A 22,550-nucleotide genomic window follows, 5' to 3' on the forward strand; every position below is an offset into this window, starting at 1 on the left:
CAACCAGAAGAGAAAATGCTGGAAAATCTCAGCAGGTCTGGCGCAGCATCTGTAATAGCCATGATGTGGAGATGCCGGCCTTGGACTGGGGTGGGCACAGTAAGAAGTCTCACAACACCAGGTTAAAGTCCAACAGGTTTATTTGGAATGACGAGCTTTCGGAGCGCCGCTCCTTCATCAGGCGACTCACCTGATGAAGGAGCAGCACTCTGAAAGCTCGTGATACCAAATAAACCTGTTGGACTTTAACCTGGTGTCGTGAGACTTCCTCCAGCATCTGTAAGGAGAGAAAAGAGCTGAGGTTTCGAGTCTCGATGCCCCTTCCTCAAAGCAGATCCCAGCATCCAAAGTCATTTGCTTTTATCTAGAGATTTCCCTGGAACCCGGGCCAACATTCATCCCTCCACCAACATCCAAAAAGCAGTTTATCTGCTCATTAACTCATTGCAGTCTGTGGGAGTTTGCTCTGCGCAAATTGGCTCCAAAGTTACAAATCAATAAAAGTACTGTCTTTGCTGTAAAGTGCTTTTGGGGGGGGGGGGGGGGGGGTGACCTGTGACAGTGACAGGCGTTATATAAATATTAGTCTTCACCTGACAGACTTGCTATGTGTTTGCAGCGTTCATTTGGCGTTGCCTCCAACTTCAATCATCAAATCGCCCCGAATAACTTCTTTTTAAAAAGTTTAAGCTTTCTTTGTTGCTTTTGGAACGCAACATGCCTTGAATGTGTTTGCACAGAAGTTCAAGGGAAACCTGGCGTCGGCTGGACACTGGGGATGGACTGCAGTGAAAATGTAGAGGTTCCCCCAGCCAATGATGCCAACATAATCTGGGTTATTAATTCGAGTTATTTAACTCCAGCGCCGCATTGGGTGGATTTTTCCCCGACCCCAGTTGCGAAATTCGCTGAGGGCTGGCACAGAATTGAGTCCGATCGCACTGGTACATGTGACCTGCAGCCAATCAGGCGCGCACAAGATGCTTATAAAAGGATGAATCTTGCACAGGATGCCTCACACACATGCACAGACACAGAGTGCCAGCACTCTGCAGAGGTAGCCGTTAGACTGCATTGCGTGCCAGCCAGTGTTGACTGTACTTGGGAGCGAAGAGGTAAGCACCTCAGGAATTTATCCCGAAGACGGGATTTTGTTTTTTTTTTCAGTGTGTCCTGCCACTGTGGAAATCTGCACGTTCTTTCTTCCAGTGCTGCTCTTTGAGGGTGAGTTTAAGAGAGTGAGAGTGTGTGTGAGAGAGAGAATGTGTGTGTTTGTGAGTGTGTGTGTGTGGAGAGTGTATGTGTGAGATTGAGTATGTGTGAGTGAGAGTGTGCGAGAGAATGTGTGTGTGTATATGTGGGTAAGAAAATGTGTGTATATGTGGGTGAGAGAATGTGTGTATATATGTGGGGTGAGAGAATGTGTGTATGTATGTATGTGTGAGTGAGAGAGTGTTCAGTGTGTGTGTGAGTGAGTGGGGATTATGAATCGCGGGCATTGCGCACAGTTCCAGACGCTGCCACTGCAATAGGGCGACATTACAATAACCTGTCCAGCTCTGCAGAACGGATCGTTTAGATCCGGAAGGTGAAAGCTGTCTCTCTCCACAGACGCTGCCAGCCCTGCTGAGTTTATCCAACACATTCTGTTTTCACAAGTTGGTGACATTGCTGGCTGCTTTTTTGTTTTTCTGGCTGAGTGCAAAAGGAGAGTAGAAAGTGTAGCAATGAAGTGGCGCTGTGTAGCATTTTAAACAGGTATTTATTTAAATCCCGAAGCTTGGGTGATGTTTGTGTGAGATTGAGTATATATGTGTGTGAGTGAATGGGTGAGTGTGTGTGTGTGTGTGTGTATGTGAGTTTTTCTGTGTATTTATTCAAATTCTGAATCTTGGGTGATGGAAGTGTTTGTGAGTGTGTTTATGTGTGTGTGAGAGAGAAAGAGAGTTGCTCTGTGTGGCATTTTAAGCAGGTATCTTGAATCTTAAATCCTGAGTCTTGGGTGATGTTTGTGTGAGATTGAGGGTGTGTGTGTGTGTGAGTATATGTGGGTGAGTTACCCTGTATACCATTTTAAGCAGGTATTTATTTAAATCCTGAATCTTAGGTGATTGTAGGAGATTGAGTATATGTGTGTATCAGTATGTGCGTGAGTGTGAGTGAGTTTCTGTGTACCATTTTAAGCAGGTATTTATTTAAATCCTGGATCTTAGGTGATGTTTGTGTGAGTTTGAGTATATGTGTGTGTGAGTAAGTGGGTGGGTGTGTGAATTACCCTGTGTACCATTTTAAGCAGGTATTTATTTAAATCCTGAATCGTAGGTGATGTTTGTGTGAGTTTGAGTATATGTGTGTGTGAGTATGTGAGTGAGTGGGTGTGTGAGTTACCCTGTGTACCATTATAAACAGGTGTTTATTAAAGTCCTGAATCTTGGGCGATGTTTGAGATCGAGGATGTGTGTGAGTATATGAGTGTGTGAGTGGGTATGTGTGAATGAGTGAGTGGGTGAGTGAGTGAGTTTCTCTGTGTACCATTTTAAGCAGGTATTTATTTAAATCCTAAATCTTGATTGATGTTTGTATGAGATTGAGGATGTGAGTGTATGTGAGTGGGTATGTATGAATGAGTGAGTTTCTCTGTGTACCATTTTAAGCAGGTATTTATGTAAATCCTGAATCTTGGATGGTGTGTGTGATGAGGGGCATCTTAAGGGCAGTTGAGTTGAGTGCTGCAGGAGCTGGAGGTTTGGGTTTTCTGAAGCTGAATGTCTCTCTCTGTGTGCCTGCCAGGTTCGACATGACTCGGAGCGTTGGCGCCGGGCTGGTGGCCAACCTGCTGGCTGGCTCGGTCACCGAGGTGTTCATCGGGCTGACCGTCTTCTCGCTCATCCTGCTGCTGATCCGCGCCCGCCGCGCCAGGATCCCCGAGGGGCTGAAGAGGCCGCCGCGGCCGCCCACCCTGCCGCTGATCGGCCACATCCTGCGGCTGGGGGCCAACCCGCACTTGAGCCTGACCGCCCTGGGGCAGGAGTACGGCCACATCTACCAGATCCAGATCGGGACGCGGCCGGTGCTGGTGCTGAGCGGCCTGGAGACCATCAAGCAGGCGCTCATCCGCCAGGGGGACGACTTCGCGGGCCGCCCCAACCTCTACAGCTTCAGGTTCATCAACGACGGCAAGAGCATGACCTTCAGCTCCGACGACTCGGAAGTTTGGCGGCTCCGGCGCAAGTTGGCGCACAACGCGCTGCGCACCTTCTCGGCGGACGAGTGCAGGAACTCCACTCACTCGTGCCTGCTGGAGGAGCATGTGTGCGGGGAAGCCCAGCAGCTGGTCCGCATCTTCGCCCACCTCATGCGGAGCCGCGGCGCCTTCGACCCGGTCCGCTACCTGGTGGTGTCCGTGGCCAATGTCATCTGCGCCCTGTGCTTCGGCAAGCGCTACAGCCACCACGACCAGGAGCTGCTCAACATCGTCAATGTCAGCGACGAGTTCGGCAAGACGGTGGCCTCGGGAAACCCGGCCGACTTCATCCCCATCCTCCGGTTCCTGCCCAATTACTCCATGACCAAATTCATCGCCATCAACAAGAGGTTCGTCAACTTCGTGGAGAAAATTGTCACCGAACATTACCGCACCTTCGACAAGGTATTTGACTTGAGTTTGACTTGATTCCATTTTGATTAGAATTTTATTCAATTTCATTTCATTTTGATTCAATTTCATTTCATTTTGATTCAATTTTGATTTGAATTTTATTCAATTTCATTTCATTTTGATTCAATTTTGATTTGAATTTTATTCAATTTCATTTCATTTTGATTCAATTTTGATTTGAATTTTATTCAATTTCATTTCATTTTGATTCAATTTTGATTTGAATTTTATTCAATTTCATTTCATTTTGATTCAATTTCATTTCATTTTGATTTGAATTTTATTCAATTTCATTTCATTTTGATTTGATTTTTATTAGGTTTCATTTCATTTTGATTCAATTTTGAATTGAATTTTATTCAATTCGTTTGATTTTTATTCACTTTCATTTTGATTCAATTTTGATTTGATTTTTCAATTTTAATTTGATTTTTATTTGATTTCATTTCATTTTGATTCAATTTGGAATTGATCTTTTTATTCAATTTTGATTTCATTTTTATTCAATTTTGATTTTTATTCGATTTCATTTAATTTTGATTCAATTTTGACGATTTTTATTCAATTTTGATTTCATTTTTATTTGATTTCATTTGATTTTGATTCAAGTTTGATTTGTTCTTTATTCAATTTTGATTTCATTTTGATTCGATTTTGATTTTATTCAATTTTGATTCCATTTTTATTTGATTTTGATTTGACTTAATTTTGATTAGATTTTGTTTTAATTTGATTTTATTTGATTCAATTTTGATCGATTTTCATATAATTTGCTTTCATTTTGATTTGATTTCATAGAATCCCTACTGTGCAGAAGGAGGTCATTCATCATCTCAAATCCGCACTAAGCATAATCCCCACCCAGGCCCTATCCCGGTTACCCAACATGTTTACCCTAGCGAGTCCCCTGACACTAAGGGGCAATTTAGCATGGCCAATCCACCTAACCCACACATCTTTGGACTGTGGGAGGAAACCAGAACACCCAGAGGAAATTTTGATTTGATTTATTATTGTCACATGTTTTGGGATACAATGAAAAGTATTGTTTCTTGCACTCTATACAGACAAAGCACGCCATGCATAGAGTACATAGGGGAGGAGGAAAGGAGAGGGTGCAGAATGTAGTGTTACAGTCATAGCTAGGGTGTAGAGAAAGATCAATTTAATATAAGGTAGGTCCATTCAGACATCTGATGGCATTTATTTTATGGGATGTGGCATCGCTGGCTGGGCCAGCATTTACTGCCCATTCCTAAGTGCCCTCCATTTCAGAGGGCATTTGATATTCAACCACATTGCTTAAAATCAAATCAAAATCAATCAAAGATGTGTGGGCTCGGTTGATTGGCCATGCTAAATTGCCCCTTAGTGTCCCAAGATGTGTAGGCTAGCGGGGTAAATGTGTGGGGTTCTGGGAATAGGGCCTGTTGTCTGTGCAGACAGAGGCAAGATATTAACACTGTTTCTGTGAAAATCCCCTGGTCGTCACACTCCGGCGCCTGTTCGGGTACACTAAGGGAGAATTTAGCACGGCCAGTGCACCTAGCCCGCACACCTTTGGACTGTGGGGAGAAACCGGAGCACCCGGAGGAAACCCACGCAAACATGGGGCCGAATGGCCTCCTTCCGCACTGTAGGATTCTGTGATTTCTATGAAAATTGAATCAAACTAAATCAAATCAAAACGGGGTAAGGACGGCAGATTTCCTTTCCTAAAGGAAGGGAAAGCAGGGGAGAAGATGGAGGGGGCCACGATGGAACTTATGTGGTGTAACATTTAGATCTTATCAGCTTGCGCCACCCCTCTCCTCTTGCTGACATTTTTATTTGCCTCTGTTTTTCAGGATAACATTCGCGACATAACCGATTCCCTGATTGATCACTGTCAGGAGAAGAAAGTGGACGAGAACGCCAATATTCAAATATCCGATGAAAAGATTGTCAACATTGTAAACGATTTATTTGGAGCTGGTAAGGATGACATGTTGTTTCTTTGTTTTTGTGGACCCAAGTTCCCAAACTGCAGCTGGGTTTAATTGATGAGTTTGCAAAACTTCGAGCTGTAATCGTGTGGGATGGTTTTGGATCAGATTTTTACACTTAAAGTAACTATGTCAAAACCCTTGGCAAATTGCCGCTTCCTTAATCCCCTTTGGAGACCCCCTTTGCAATGGAAGCCTTTTCGTCGGTGTTACTTACAAACAAGTCTTTTTTGTTGTTGCAGGTTTTGACACAATTACCACAGCGCTCTCCTGGAGTTTAATGTACCTGGTTAAATATCCCGACATTCAGAAGAGACTGCATGAGGAAATAGGTGTGTTTACCTTGCAGTGGGCATTTTTACTAGCCAGGCATTTTTCAACTGGGCTTTCCCATTCACAGACCTTCTGCTTTTCCCCATTTTTTCCTCTTTGCAGATGAGAACATAGGCAAAGATCGCAGCCCCAGGATATCGGACAGGTCGCTGTTGCCCTACACAGAAGCTTTCATCACGGAGACCTTCCGACACTCCTCCTTTCTCCCATTCACCATTCCTCACTGGTAAGACAGCTTGGCAATGGGAAGCATTTACGGCGGCACAGTGGTTAGCACTGCTGCCTCACAGCTCCGGGAACCCGAGTTCGATTCCCGGCTCGGGTCACTGTCTGTGTGGAGTTTGCACATTCTCCCCGTGTCTGCGTGGGTTTCCTCCGGGTGCTCCCGTTTCCTCCCACAGCCTAAAGATGTTCTGGTTGGGTGAATTGGCCGTGCTAAATTCTCCCTCAGTGTACCCAAACAGGCGCCAGAGTGTGGCGACTCGGGGATTTTCACAGTTAACTTCATTGCAATGTTAATGTAAGCCTACTTTTGATTAATAAATAAACTTTAACTTTATCATCTAGCTCAAAAGGAGGCCCATTTTACCTCGATGCGGGCTCTTTGAGTGACTCTTCAATTAGTCCCACTCTCCTGCCTTACTCCTCACTGCCTGTCATCATTTCAGATTATCATAAGAAATAGGGACAAGAATGGGCCATTCAGCCCCTCAAGCTTGTTCTGACATTCGTTAAGATCATAGCTGATCTGATTGTGATCTCAATCTCCCATAACCCCTTTGCAATCAGAAAGTTGTCTCAGTCCTGAATATCTTCAGTGACCCGCAGCCCCCACTGTTCTCTGGAGAGACCATTCCACAGATTAAAGACCCTCTGAGAGAATAAATTCTGTCTCATCTCTGCCTTCAATGGGAGGCCCCTTATTTTTAAACTGTGCCCCTAGTTCTGGATCCCCACCACAAAAGGAAACATCCTCTCAGCATCTACCCTGTCAAGCTTCCTCAGAATCCCATGTGTTTCAATAAGATCACCTCATTCTCCTAAACGCCAAAGAGTATAGGTCCAACCTGCTCCTAAGCCAACTTGTCGTCCCAGGAATCAGCACAGTGAACCTTCCCTGCACTGCCCCAAAGCATGTATGTCATTCCTCAAGTAAGTGGGCGGCACGGTGGCACAGTGGTTAGCACTGCTGCCTCACAGTGCCAGGCACCCCGGTCCAATTCCGGCCCTGTGTCACTGTCTGAGTGGAGTTTGCACTTTCTCCCCGTGTCTGCGTGGGTTTCCTCCGGGTGCTCCGGTTTCCTCCAAAGATGTGCGGTTTAGGTTGACTGGCCGTGCTAAATTGACCTAGTGTTAGAGGGATTAGCAGGGTAAATACATGGGTTTATGGGAATAGGGCCTGGGCGGGATTGTGGTCAGTACTGACTTGATGGGCTGAATGGCCTCCTTCTGTACTGAAGGGATTCTATGATGTGGTAAAGGGACCAAAGCTGTACATAATACTACATGTATAGTCTTACTAATGTCCTATACAGTTGTAGCAATACTTCTTTGCATTAAAGATCAACATACCATTTGCCTCCCTAATTAATTGCTGCATCTGCATGCTAACATTTTGTGATTCATATACAAGGACACCCAGATCCCTCTATACTGCAGCGTTCTGCAGTATCTCTCCTTTTAAATGCTCTGTTCCTCCTGCCAAAGTGGATAGCCTCACTTTATCCCATATTATACTTCATCTGCCAATTTCTTTGCCCGCTCACTTATCCTACCTATATCCCTTTGCAGACTCTGTGGGTGGGATTTTCCAGCTTCGCTCGCCCCAAGACCGGAAGGCCCAGCCCGAGGTCGACGGACCTTTGCATGGTGCTGTCCCGTCCGCTACGATTACCGTGGCGGGCGGGACGGGAAAATTCCACCCCGTATATCATCCTTGCAACTTGCATTCCTACCTATCCTTGTATCATCAACAAATTGCCAATAATAGTCGGTCCCTTCATCCAAGTCGCTAATATAGATTGTGTATAGTTGAGGCCCCAGTACAGATCCTTGTGGCACTCTGCTGTTTCCCAAATTGAAAATGACCCATTTTTCCCAAGTTTACTTACTGTTACCTAATCAATCCTCTATCCATGCTAATATATCATCCCTAACACCACGAGCCCTTACCTTGTACAGAAACTTTTTATGTGGCGTCAAATACATTACATTTTCTTGTTCTCCTTTATCCACCTTGCTTGTTACATCCTCAAAGAATTCTAATCAATTTGCCAAACACTATTTCCCTTTCACTGAACCAAATTGATCTGTCCCATTGTGTTAAGACTTTCCAAATGTCAGCCTTTAGTCTTGGGGCAAGATCTTACTGGCCGTTAATGCCACGCTCCCGCTGTAGCAAAGTCGGAGAATTCCTGCTGTAGCGGGATGGGAAAATCTCATTGGCATGAAGGGCTGTAATGTTCTGGCCTTAGTTTTCCTCGTAGCTTTCCTCCAGTGATTGTTTTAAGAATAGAATAGAATCCCTATGTACAGAAGGAGGCCATTCGGCCCATCGCATCTGCACCGACCACAATCTCACCCAGGCCCTATTCCTGTAAACCCACATATTTACCCTGCTAATCCCCTGACACTAGGGTCAATTTAGCATGGCCAATCAACCTAACCCGCACATCTTTGGAGTTTTAATTTCCTCCTTCCCCTTTGCCTCTTTATCATCCACCATTTCTGGTATGCTTTCCATGCCTTCTACTGTGGAGACACATTGAAAATACCTATTCAAAGTGTCTGCCATTTCCTTGTTTCCCATGCTAATTCCCCAGTCTTAGCTTCAATGGAATCAACATTTTAGCTACTCCCTTCCTTTTTATGCATTCTACCTTGTAGAAGCTTTTACTGTCTGTATTTATATATTTCCTGATATATTTCTGCCTTTAGAAATATTTATACAATTTCCTTTCTGAAGTTACTATCGAATCTGAAACAGTTGATGGATATTAATTGTCCTTGAACCCATATAAATAGGGGAGAGCTGAGACTGAGTTGAGACTGAACAAGTCAATAAACTGTCTCTATAAAGAAATGCTCTGTGCCTTAGTTCCAGCTTCATCAATGGATCCTGTTAACAGTCGCTTCCACCACTCTTTTTCTGGCAGCGCACTCCAAATGATAACAACTCAGACAGAATTCTTGAAAAGCACATCGCAGATCAGATTCAGAATGCTGACTCTGCTAGTTTATCCAGCAGGCTCGAGCACTGAATCATTCTGCTTCACCTTCCATCCCCATATCCCTCACCGACGAGGGCCAAAATCTCCCTCTGGAACCTCCTCATCACAACCTGAGCCTTTGGTCTTTCTTGAGACTTTAACATGATTTGATTTGATTTATTATTGTCACATGTATTAGTATACAGTGAAAAGTATTGTTTCTTGCATGCTGTACAGACAAAGCATACCGTTCATAGAGAAGGAAACGAGGGGATGCAGAATGTAGTGTTCGTCATAGCTAAGGTGTAGAGAAAGATCAATTTAGTGCGAGGTAGGTCCATTCAAAAGTCTGACAGCAGCAGGGAAGAAGCTGTTTTTGAATCGATTGGTACGTGACTTCAGATTTTTGTATCTTTTTCCCAACGGAAGAAGGTGGAAGAGAGTATGTCCGGGGTGAGTGGGGTCCTTAATTATGCTGGCTGTCTTTCCGAGGCAACGGGAAGTGTAGACAGAATCAACAGATGGGAGGCTGGTTTGAATGATGGAAGAGAGAATGTCCGGGGTGCGTGGGGTCCTTAATTATGCTGACTGCTTTCCCGAGGCAGCGGGAAGTGCAGACAGAGTCAATGGATGTGAGGCTGGTTTGAGTGATGGATTGGGCTACATTCACGACCCTCTGTAGTTCCTTGCGGTCTTGGGCAGAGCAGGAACCATACCAAGCTGTGATACATCCCATCTACCCTCTCAGGTGGACATAAAAGGTCCCAAGCTCCCCCCACCACACCAAGGTTTTGACCTATGTTCATCCCTCTTTGAATAGGGATTCTGAATTTGTCTTTGCTGAAACAAGTGACAGGGTCACTTACCTCATTGTTGATTGTGGAGAATTGTTGTTTGCAAATTGCCTGCCATGTTTTCCTTTAATCTGTCTCTTTCACTGTCTTTCTTTCTGTTAGAGGTTCCCTCCTTGCTATTCCATTTGGCCTAGAGGGATGTCCTCTAGAGGCTATTGCTGCACATTCTTCACTTTTGCGTAGTCTTCCTACATGGCGCAGCTCAGAGAAATAGCTCATTCATCAGTGGAGGCTAGCTTCCACAATGTAAAGCCTTGTATGCAGGGATCCTTCCCTGTGCCATTGGGAACCTGGGGCCCAGACAGCTGGTTCCCAATGAATAATTAAGCCAAGGGCGGCACGGTGGCACAGTGGTTAGCACTGCTGCTTCACAGCTCCAGGGTCCTGGGTTCGATTCCCGGATTGGGTCACTGTCTGTGTGGAGTTTGCACATTCTCCTCGTGTCTGCGTGGGTTTCCTCCGGGTGCTCCGGTTTCCTCCCACAGTCCAAAGATATGCGGGTTAGGTTGATTGGCCATGCTAAAAATTGCCCCTTAGTGTCCTGAGATGCGTAGGTTAGAGGGATTAGTGAGTAAATATGTAAGGATATGGGGGTAGGGCCTGGGTGGGATTGTGGTCGGTGCAGACTCGATGGGCCAAATGGCCTCTTTCTGCACTGTAGGGTTTCTCTGGTTTCCAGGTAACCAAACTATGAGTCTATTCGGTGGCCTGGAGCAAAATGTATTTTAATGTTTATTTACAGCGTCAGGGATTGCAGTGCTGTTCCCGCTCTTTGGAAAATAAGTTTCTGCTTCTTAACTTATTGATTAATTTTAATCAAATGCTCCTCATTGTTTATCAGGCATTTGGGGAAGGGGAGATGTGGGGGAGTGGGAGGAAATATCTCATTTGGAAAACCTTGGGGGGAATTTTCCCGTCCCATCTGCTACGGGAATCGTAGCGGGCGGGGGACGGACCATACAAGAGTTGAACTCGGGCGGGATTTTGGGGTGAGTGTGGCTGCAAAATTCCACCCCTTGTGTCCCTACTTCTGGGTCTAGTCAAAATTGTCACAAGTTCAGGGTGTGCGGGATCTGTGGGGAAGGATCACTCCAACTGTTTGCCCCTCTACTATCAGGTTTCATAGGATTCCTAGAGTGCAGAAGGAGGCCGTTCGACCCATCGAGCCTGCCCCAACAACAACCCCACCCAGGCTCTATCCCTTTAACCCTGCGTATTTACCCTGCTGGACCCCATGACACTAAGGGCAATTTAGCAGGGCCAATCAACCTAACCTGCATATCTTTGGACTGTGGGAGGAAACTGGAACACCCAGAGGAAGACACGGGGAGAACGTGCAAACTCCACACAGACAGTGACCCAAGGCCAGAATCAAACCCGGGTCCCTGGCGCTGTGAGGCAGCAATGCTAACCACTGCGCTGCCGTGCCGCCCCCTAGGAGACTTTTCATGCATTACCCACCAATAAACCTTTCTGACGCAGGATGTTTAAGTGGAGACATGGTACCAAAATCTCTGTTTTACATTTCAGCACGACGAAAGACACAGCACTGAATGGATATTTTATACCCAAAAACACTTGCGTTTTTGTGAACCAGTGGCAAGTGAATCATGACTTGTAAGTATTTCTTCTTCTTGAAATTGGGGATTTGAACTCTGTTGTTACAAAAACTTTCATGGTGAGAGTGGAAAAAAGTTTAGAAGTCTGAGTTGCAGTCAAGGTCATTTTGCCATTCCGAATTTGGATTTGCATTTTTTGCCTTTTAACCTTATCTGGGCTTTCCGACCACCCAAAGTTAATGTGAACTAAAATCACTGTAGAACACATAAGGGAGCATTCATATGGCCAATGTGCATCATCTTTAACTTATCACGCCTAGGATCTACAAAGAAGTGTGCAACCCTCATCCGGGCCCCCATAAAGGTTGCTTTGGTCTTTTTGTATACAGGGTAGGGGAGGAGGGTGTACGCAACAAACAATGAGAAGTGGGAAGATAAGGTTCTTGTTAAAATTCCTCGGCACGGTGGCACAGTGGGTTAGCGCTGCTGCCTCACAGCGACAGGGACCCGGGTTTGATTCCCGGCTTGGGTCATTGTCTGTGCGGGATCTGCACGTTCTCCCCGTGTCTGTGTGGGTTTCCTCCGGGTGCTCCGGTTTCCTCCCACACTCCAGTGGTGTGCGGGTTAGGTGGATTGGCCGTGCTAAATTGACCCTTAGTGTCAAGGGGATTAGCAGGGTGTAAATACTTGGGGTTACTGGGATTATTGTCGGCGCAGGCTTGATGGGCCGAATGGCCTCCTTCTGCACATGTAGGGATTCTTAGAAGGAGATGGGTAGATATTTTGAAAATCTTTTTCCTTTGATCCTTATTGGTGGGCAGTGCCAGCTGTTGCAGTTGGTATCTTTTCCCCATGTCAATATTTTTTACCCATAAAATGGTCAAATGAAGCAAAAATGCTACCTTTAATAATAGGGCTAGTTTTGGTGGTTTGGATGTGGGTTGAGTTGGTTTTGTAACACCATTGACAATTGTCTCTTAACTATGTATTTAGGATTATTAGACCACCTTTTGTGCTGTTGTATTGGTATTATTTTGCAAAGATGCAAGATAAATGATGGCGGCTGATCACAGTATTTCAATGAATGTTGCCAAAGAGATTCCAAGAGTCTTTTACATGAACACCTGAGCACATTATCCATGTTCCAACATCTGTAAATGCACAGGGTTACAGGGATAGGGCAGAGGGGAGGGAGGGCCTGGGTTAGATGCTGAGTCGGTGCAGACTCGATGGGCTGAATGGTCTCCTTCTGCACTGTAGGGAATTCTGTGGTTGGTAGTAGCACGTAGTGTATGTACTTTAGTATTGTCATTTCAGCTGCTTCAGTAGACCAAGTCCTTTTCATTACTCGTAATTTCAAGTGTTTGTCTTCGAGGCTGCAATCAATATTGCAGTTACCTGCGGAGTGTAATGTGTGGAATGCAAACTCTACTTGTACTGTCGCTTGGTCAAAATCCTGGAACATCCTCCCTAACAGCGCTGTGGATGTACCTACACCACATAAACAGCAGCGGGACCCGCGAGTCCCAGAGGTCATTGACAAAGGCATTCTGAACGTGTTAAAAAATGTGTTATGCTCTTCATGCCAATCAGCTCATTCTTAGCCCTCGGGGAGCAGTCTGGATTGACCTTGTTCTCTTCACATTTAAAAATATTTGTTAGAAGTAAGTGCCCTGTAGGGTGGCACGGTGGTTAGCACTGCTGCCTCTCAGCGCCAGGGACCTGGGTTCGATTCCTGGCTTGGGTCACTGTCTGTGTGGAGTTTGCACATTCTCCCCGTGCCTGCGTGGGTTTCCTCCCACAGTCTGAAAGACGCGCTGGTTAGGTGCATTGGCCATGCTAAATTCTCCCTCAGTGTACCCGAACAGGCGCCGGAGTGTGGCGATTAGGGGATTTTCACAGTAACTTTATTGCAGTGTTAATGTAAGCCTACTTGTGACACTAATAAATAAACTTTAAAATAGTGCGCATCTTATGAAAATCATTAGTTTGAATTTCATCAGGTGTTAAGGTGCTGAGTAAAAGATGAATGAAGCTTACAGCAGATGGATGGAAGAAAGTAAATTTGTCCTTTGGGGAAAATCATTTATTTTTTGACTTTCCCTAAGGTTCCCTTTGTCATTTAATCTTTCCGACCCTGCCAGATCAAAAGACGTGCATTGGCTATGCTAAATTCTCCCTCAGTGTACCCGAACAGGCGCCCGAGTGTGGCAACTGGCGGATTTTCACAGTAACTTCATTGCTGTGTTAATGTAAGCCTTTACTTGTGACAACAATAAATCAACTTAAACTGTTGACTGGAGCAAACTCAAAAGTCACATTGAATTAAGCTTTCTAAAGGGCACCCAGGATCCCTCTGCTTTAATGCACTGAGGAATTCAACTTGAAGCCGATTCTCTTTGTCATGCCAATTTCACACCAAAACTGTTTGACACCAACTTGAAAGAAAGCAGCGTGTAATCACATCTAGAGATGACCCCCACCCCTTTTGTGTTGTTAAACAAGATATTCTTTTCCGAATTTGTTTTGTGTAGGCTGCCTTGGCAGCTGCACTTTTTTTTTTAATCCCTCACTTTGTGGTTCGATATTGCATCAAAGTTCCGGATGCATAATCATTGGTAGTGTGAAAGTACCTCTTAAAGGATTGGCACAAGTTCAGCAGAGCTTTACTGCAGCTATACGCTGACTTACATCAGTGGAATGTGTGCAGATCACTGCACCAACACAGTAAAGATGCACTGTCAGGGACTAGTTACCTTTCTGTGGAGGTGAGCTAATAGACCATGTTTCCCTAGGGGCTGTTAAGGGTGCCAGGCTTTGATGTTTTAACTGTTTATTTAAAGGTCGATTAAACCGTGTTTGGAAATAAATGGTGACCTTTTTTAACACCGAGAAACAATTAGGAATTAGCGAGAGAGTAGAAAGCAGTGAATAATGGCCCCAGGAAGTTCCTTATTTGTTGTTATTACAGCTTGGCAATTACAACAACCTGAGTTTTTTTCAAGATGCTATAAATGATACAGGTATTGTGTTCTTCTCCGAAACAGTCTTACTGCAAAATCTGTTTTAAATTATTATTTTAAATGTCCACAAGCTGATCAGGCACCACTTTTTTTTTCCAGGCGCCTACATTTTTTTCATTTATGTGATGTGGGCGATGCTGGCTCAACCAGCATTTATTGCCCATCCCTAATTGTGCTTGCAAAGGTGGTGGTGAGCCGCCTTCTTGAACCGCTGCCATTTATGTGGTGTCGGTACACCCACAGTGCCGCCAGGGGAGGGTGTTCCAGGATTTTGACTCCAGCAACAGTGAAAGAGTGGCAATGTTGCTCCAAGTTAGGATGGTGTGTGACTTGAAGGGGAGCTTGAAGGTGGTGTCATATGCCTGTTGCTCTTGCCCTTCTAGATGGGTAGAGGCTACAGGTTTGGGACCTCCTGTCGAAAATGGAATGGTTCCCACATTCCCAATGTCAATCTTGTCATATACCACCTTCTTCCACATCCTAGGTGGTACAAAAATCAACATTCAGTTTTATTTGCTGGTGGAAGACAGTGTGAAAGAAAACCTATCTATTTAACATTGGGGAAGACAAATAAAATGTTAAACTTCAATCATGTGCAGCATTGTCACATGAATGGGAACATGTCCCAAACTCCATTCCCACTAGAGCCATTGTAGACAAAGCTCCATTGACCGCAGAGATAGTGTAATGACATCAATCCATTGAGGTTGGCCTATTGGAATATGAATTCCCTGATTAAAGAGTCAATTGATGGGCTAATCAGGGAGTCTTTTCCTTGTATTTGACTGGGAGTGTCAGTTCCTCTGACTAATAGCACTCTGTGTACTGCTGTTGGAATTGTAAATAAAGGGATTTTGGTGAAGGGACTTCTGCCTCCAAAGACTTATTACACATAGCAGCCGAGTTTCCACCCCTTTTCACTGTTCATCGATATCAGACGTGTATTGGAATCAGTGATGACATCCTTTTGTTGACCAGTTTCATTCATCATCCCACACTGAAGTTTGAAAGAATGTTTGGAGTAACAACACGATAGATAGGACAAGATGTGTTCGAAAACGATAGAGAGAACAGACAATGGGAGGGTTAGTGGAGATCATTTTAACTAAAGATGGTGGAATTGTTGACACCCTGATGCTGTTCCTTCCATTGACTTCAATAGAATTGGGGGGGGTGGCATACAATGGACAGCTAATTCAGTGTAACCTGTTCAATGTTCAAAGAGGCGGTGATGGTCTGGTGGTATTATCGCTAGACTTTTAATCCAGAAACTCCTCTTAATGTTCTGGGGACCCGGGTTCGAATCCCGCCACGGCAGATGGTGGAATTTGAATTCAATAAAAAGTATCTGGAATTAAGAATCTAGTGATGACCATGAAACGATGGTCGATTGTCGGAAAAACCCATCTGGTTCACTAATGTCCCGTTAGGGTAGGAAATCTGCCATCCTTACCTGGTCTGACCTACCCGTGACTCCAGAGTCATAGCAAAAATTGGAAATGTGTTTGACTGTCTGAGAGAATGAGAGGTCACAATTTTGGGCAAAGGTTCTTTAAATTTCTGCAACTCTCTTCCAGTTACTCCACAGTCTTAAGTCTATTGGCTGTGTTTTTGTTTCTAATGTCTTACTTCCAGCAGATATTTGCAACAATTAGCGCTGAAAGAGTTGAACTGTCTCATAAGTTGGCCCTGTATCTACTGGAGTTTAGCAGATTGAGAAGTGATCTTATTGAAACATCCTGAAGGGACTTGACAGGGTGGATGCTAATAGAATGTGTCCCCTAGAGACTAGAATTAGAGGAGACCATTTAAAAAAATAAGGGTTTTCCTATTTAAGATGGAGCCAAGGGTGGCACAGTGGTTAGCACTGCTGCCTCACAGCACCAGGGACCCGGGTTCAATTCTGGCCTCAGGTGACTGTGTAGCATTTGCACATACTCCCCGTGTCTGCATAGGTTTCCTCCAGGTGCTCTGGTTTCCTCCCACAGTCCAAAAGATGTGTGGGTTCGGTGGATTGGTCATGCTAAATTGGTCCTTAGTGTCAGACGAATTAGCGGGGATAGGGCCTGGGTGGGATTGTTGTTGGTTTTGGCTCGATGGGCTGGACGGCCTCTTTCTGCACTGTAGGGATTCTATGATATTCTAAGGAGATATTTCTCCTCTTGTGGGTCGTGAATCTTTGGAACTCTCTTCCCCAGAGGCAGACAGATTCTTGAGTAACAAGGGAATCAAAGATTAACGGGAATTGAGGCCACAATTCAATCAACCATGTGTGCGGCACGGTGGCACAGTGGGTTAGCACTGCTGCCTCACAGCTCCAGGGACCCAGGTTCAATTCCCGGCTTGGGTCACTGCCTGTGTGGAGTCTGCACATTGTCCCCGTATCTGCGTGGGTTTCCTCCCACAGTCCGAAAGACGTGCCGGTTAGATGAATTGGCCGTGCTAAATTCTCCTTCAGGTGTACTCAAACAGGCGCCGGAGTGTGGCGACTAGGGGATTTTCACAGTAACTTCATTGCAATGTTAATGTAAGCCTACTTGTGACAATAATAAATAAACTTTAAAAACTGTATTGAATGGTGGAGTAGGCTTGAGCGGCTGAATGGCCTACTCTTCCTAGTCTGTACATCTATGTCATTTTCCGGTTGGCATCGCATAAGGTACAGTTTAATTTCACCGCTTGTGCATTTCAGGACACTCTGGAAAGACCCGTTTGTCTTCTGCCCGGACCGGTTCCTAAACCCCGACGGAAAAAGCATCAACAAAGGGGAAACAGAAAAGGTGCTGCTATTCGGCATGGGGAAAAGGAGATGCATTGGGGAACCCATTGGCCGCATAGAAGTCTTCCTGTTTTTCACCACTCTTATCCAACAGCTGCGATTTGAGAAAGTACCGGGGCAGGACATTGATATGACCCCACAGTATGGACTGACCATGAAACACAAGAGGTGTGACGTGCAAGTGGTGGAGCGTTTCCCTGCCAAGGCTTCTGAATGAGCCGACAGTGTCTTAATTCTGCAGGAGCTAAATAAAGGAGAATAGAACTCTATTTTTGTACATTATAAATGCATACCAGTGGTATGAGGGAATAGTTATGCCTTAAATTGTAAGTTTTGTTATGTTTTAATGTAATACACTGCTGATGTGCCACTGATGCCTTGTATTTAAAATACCAATGAAGAATTATCTTACTGTATAAGCAGAACCGAAGAATGAAGAAAGTGAAGTTTGAGAACTGTATTCAAATGTATCTCATTTAACAATGTACTTGTATTTTTAAAGCATAAAATATTTTACTATCAAAAAAATCATGTAATAAGGGAGATATTAGACTGCTTCTTTATACTGTATAAAGGGACGTTCGTGATTTTTATACATATGAAATGTCAGATCAAACAGAAGAATGTTACGAGAAGAAATAAAATAATGTGAATTTACATAGAATCTTGCCACGTCTTCATGACATTGTAAAATATGTAACAACCGATAGATTACTTTTAAGAGGCAGTTACTGCTGCTTCGGCAGTGAAATGGGGAAAATTCTAGAACTGCACGGAGGAAAATGAAGGCAACAAATGCACAACCAATCTCTCGGCATTTGAAAAAGGACAACGCAGGTTAACTGCTCAGAAACAGACTCTTTATCAGAAGATGAGATGGAGATGCTGGCGTTGGACTGGGGTGGGCACAGTAAGAAGTCTCACAACACCAGGTTAAAGTCCAACAGGTTTATTTGGAATCACGAGCCTTCGGAGCGCTGCTCCTTCATCAGGTGAGTGGCTGCACTAACCACAATCCCACTCACCTGATGAAGGAGCAGCGCTCCGAAAGCTCGTGATTCCAAATAAACCTGTTGGACTTTAACTTGGTGTTGTGAGACTTCTTACTGTGCCCACACCAGTCCAACGCCAGCATCTCCACATCATGGCATACATAGGGAAGGAAAGGAGAGAGTGCAGAATGTAGTGTTACAGTCATAGCTAGGGGTGCAGAGAATGATCAGCTTAATGCGAGGTAGCTCCATTCAAAAGTCTGATGGCACTAGGGAAGAAGCTGTTCTTGAGTGGGTTGGGACGCGTCCTCAGACTTTTGTATCTTTTTCCCGATGGAAGATACTCAGAGTGGTTGGGGTGTGGAATGGACTGCCTGCTGTGATAGTGGAGTCAGACACTTTAGGAACTTTCAAGCGGTTATTGGATAGGCACATGGAGCACACCAGAATGATAGGGAGTGGGATAGCTTGATCTTGGTTTCGGACAAAGCTCAGCACAACATCGAGGGCCGAAGGGCCTGTACTGTGCTGTACTGTTCTATGTTCTATAAGAGAGTATGTCCGGAGTGCGTGGGGTCCTTGATTATGCTGGCTGCTTTTCCGAGGCAGAGGGAAGTGTAGACAGAGTCAATGGATGGGAGGTTGGTTTGAATAATTGACTGGGCTTCATTCACGCCCCTTTGTAGTTTATTGCGGTCTTGGGCAGAGCAGGAGCCATACCAAGCTGTGATACAACCAGAAGGAATGCTTTCTGTGGTGCATCTGTAGAAGTTGGTGAGAGTTGTAGCGGGCATGCTAAATTTCCTTAGTCTCCTGAGAAAGTGACGGTGTTGGTGGGCTTTCGTAACTATAGTGTCTGCATGGAGGGACTAGTAAGAAGTCTCACAACACCAGGTTAAAGTCCAACAGGTTTATTTGGTAGCAAATACCATAAGCTTTCGGAGCACTGCTCCTTCGTCAGATGGAGTGGAAATGTGCTCTCAAACAGTGCAAACAGACACAAAATCAAGTTGCAGAATACTGATTAGAATGCGAATCCTACAGCCAGCCAGGTCTTAAAGGTACAAGATTTATGTCACATTATCAGTAACCCCCACAGCTTGCCTCCTGGGCTTGCAGAATTTCACTAGCTGTTCTGTCTGGAGACAATACACATCTCTTTAATCTGTGTTTAATGTTCCCTCCACCCACATTGTCTGTACCTTTAAGACCTGGTTGGCTGTAGGATTCGCATTCTAATCAGTATTCTGCACCTTGATTTTGTGTCTGCACTGATTGAGAGTACATTTCCACTCCATCTGACGAAGGAGCAGTGCTCCGAAAGCTTATGGTGTTTGCTACCAAATAAACCTGTTGGACTTTAACCTGGCGTTGTGAGACTTATTACTGTGTTCACCCCAGTCCAACGCCGGCATCTCCACATCATGGAGGGACTAGCACAGGTTGTTGGTGATCTGGACACCAAAAAACTTGAAGCTCTCGACCATTTCCACTCTATTGATGAAACAGGGGCATACCCACCACTACGCTTCCTGAAGTTGATGATTATCTCCATGTTGTTGACATTGAGGGTGAGATTATTGTCATCACACCAGTTCCCCAGATTCTCTTTCCATTGGGGTCTCACTGTGCTTTACAGCTAATGAAGTACTTTTGTCATGCAGGAAACATGACAGCCAAGTTTGCATACAACAAAGCTCCCACCAATCACAATGTGACAATGATCAGATAATCTGTTTTTGTGATGTTGATTAAAGTGTTAAAGGTTAGCCAGAAACTGGGGATAACTGGCCTGCTCTTGGAAATACTGCCAATGGGATCATTCACATTCATCAGAACAGACACGGCTTCAGTTAAAAGCCTCATCTGAAAGACCCCACACACATGAAGAGAGGTTGGATAGGCTGAATGATGAATTGGGGAGGGAGGGTGGAGGATGTGGAGGGTACGAGAGTATGTGGAGTGGCTGCACGGTGGCACAGTGCGTTAGCACTGCTGCCTCACAGCGTCAGGGACTCGGGTTCAATTCCCACAGTTCGAAAGATGTGCCGGTTAGATGCATTGGCCGTGCTAAATTCTCCCTCCGTGTATCCGAACAGGCGCCGGAGTGTGGCGACTAGGGGATTTTCGCAGTAACTTCATTGCAGTGTGAATGTAAACCTACTTGTGACACGGATAAATGAATAAATTTTAAACTTTACTTTACAACATTGCTACTGATGGTGAACATAAGGACATAAGAACTAGGAGCAGGAGTAGGCCATTTGGCCCCTTGAGCCTGCTCCGCCATTCAATAAGATCATGGCTGATCTTTTTGTGGACTCAGCTCCACTTACCCGCCCGCTCACCATAACCCTTAATTCCTTTACTGTTCAAAAATTTATCTATCCTTGCCTTAAAAACATTCAATGAGGTAGCCTCAAATGCTTCACTGGACAGGGAGTTCAACAGATTCACAACCCTTTGTGTGAAGAAGTTCCTCCTCAATTCAGACCTAAATCTGCTTCCCCTTATTTTGAGGCCATGCCCCTAGTTCTAGTTTCACCCGCCAGTGGAAACAACTTCCCTACTTCTATTTTATCTATTCCCTTCATAATCTTATATGTTTCTATAAGATCTCCCCTCATTCTTCTGAATTCCAATGCGTATAGCCCCGGACTACTCAATCTCTCCTCACAAGCCAACCCTCTCAACTCCAGGCTCAACCTAGTGAATCTCCTCTGCAACCCCTCCAGTGCCAGTATATCCTTTCTCAAGTAAGGAGACCAAAACTGTACACAGTGAGTATGCCATCTGAGCCAAGCTTTTAATAGAGACAATTTTGGCAGCAAAGCATGTAAATCCATGCCATAAGGAAGTCTTGCTACTCAGGTGATGCAGCCAAAACAGACTTCATTTTCAGAACTTATGCCAGTAGTTGCAGAACTTTAAGTTCATTGAACTCCATTCTCATTAACAGTTGCCAACTAGTTGAACCAATTGTAGGTGCATTCTTAAGCTGCAACTCTGAGGCATGCGTTCCTTCAGAAGTGGACCTGGAGTTTCCACAAGGGCCGCAATGGGAAAACCCCATCAAGCAAGTGCGGAACATTGCACTGGTTTTGCTAAGATGAAGTTACACCCAAGCTTTTGAACAAATGAATGAGCATCAATGCACATGTGTAGTCTTCCAAAAATCAGCATAATCAAAAATATTACTTTTCCACAAATTTATTCATTAAATTTGTAAAGCACATTACAAATAGGGCGGCACAGTGGTTAGCACTGTTGTCTCACAGCGCCAGGGATCTGGGTTCGATTCCTCGCTTGGGTCACTGTTTGTGTGGAGTTTGCACGTTCTCCCCGTGTCTGCGTGGGTTTCCTCCGGGTGCTCCGGTTTCTTCCCACAGTCCAAAGATGTGCAGGTTAGGTGGATTGGCCATGCTACATTACCCCTTACCGTTCCAAGATGTGTGGGTTAGGTGGATTGGCCATGCTATATTGCCCCATAGTGTCAGGGGGTCAGACTAGAGTAAATGCATGGGGTTATGGGAATAGAGCCTGGGTGGGATTGTGGTCGGTGCAGACTCGATGGGCCGAATGGCCTCCTCCTGCACTGCAGGATTCTAGGATTACAAAATATTTCAACCTGAAATTTACAGAAAGTGCCATAGAACTCGATTTGACTCCACAGAGCGCGTTTCTCTCTGAGGTGCCTCAGCGCAATTTCAATACTAGTGTATTCATAGTCAATGTTAGGCATACAGCCCAGGCGGAGAAATCACAGTACATGAGGTTTAAGTGAGCACTTATAACAATTAAAACTTGCATTTGCCTTCACCAAAATGGGTATTTCCAAAATATGTAAAGACTTTTCCGAATTCAAATAGTTGAACATCATTGAAGTACGTTTTGGGTAAATGTGGCATCAAGTTGGCAGTTACCCCTTGCGACCAAAAGAGGGCCTATAATTTATGGCAATCCAATTAAACTGGATCTACAACTGCCACAGGCAGTCCCTTTAGCCTAGAAGTTGCTTTAAACAACTCATCACGGTCATCTCAAATTTACCGTTGGCACTTCAGTATTTACTAAGTTTGGGGAAGATTAGTGGTGAGTAATCGGGTATACCTTTTCAATAAATATGGTATTTTTCAATAAAGTTTTGGAAGAATTTAC

The 22,550-nt window shown here is 44.8% G+C and overlaps 1 protein-coding gene across 2 annotated transcripts; it reads left to right on the plus strand.

Annotated features, from left to right (window-relative positions):
• Positions 1 to 867: 867 nt before the first annotated feature.
• On the plus strand, positions 868 to 18,057 carry cyp1a (cytochrome P450, family 1, subfamily A). 2 transcript variants are annotated; one of them, XM_078200013.1, is made up of 7 exons: positions 868 to 1,115; positions 2,791 to 3,649; positions 5,506 to 5,632; positions 5,886 to 5,975; positions 6,079 to 6,202; positions 11,570 to 11,656; positions 17,314 to 18,057. In XM_078200013.1, the coding sequence occupies exons 2-7, from the start codon at positions 2,798 to 2,800 to the stop codon at positions 17,615 to 17,617; spliced, it is 1,584 nt and encodes a 527-aa protein (XP_078056139.1). In that variant the 5' UTR covers positions 868 to 1,115; positions 2,791 to 2,797; the 3' UTR covers positions 17,618 to 18,057. The 2 variants fall into 2 exon arrangements, with proteins under 2 accessions (XP_078056139.1, XP_078056140.1); XM_078200014.1 differs by having other exon boundaries at positions 1,017 to 1,224.
• The last annotated feature ends 4,493 nt before the right edge of the window (positions 18,058 to 22,550 follow it).

Source organism: Mustelus asterias, chromosome 29 (assembly GCF_964213995.1).
Source record: "Mustelus asterias chromosome 29, sMusAst1.hap1.1, whole genome shotgun sequence".
Classification (NCBI taxonomy): Eukaryota; Metazoa; Chordata; class Chondrichthyes; order Carcharhiniformes; family Triakidae; genus Mustelus; species Mustelus asterias.

Coding starts and splice junctions, on each gene's coding strand:
- cyp1a (XM_078200013.1), top strand. CDS start 2,798: ATGACTCGGAGCGTTGGCGCCGGGCTGGTGGCCAACCTGCTGGCTGGC. Junction 5,976..6,078: donor GAGACTGCATGAGGAAATAG/GTGTGTTTACCT, acceptor TCCTCTTTGCAG/ATGAGAACATAGGCAAAGAT. Junction 11,657..17,313: donor TGGCAAGTGAATCATGACTT/GTAAGTATTTCT, acceptor TGTGCATTTCAG/GACACTCTGGAAAGACCCGT.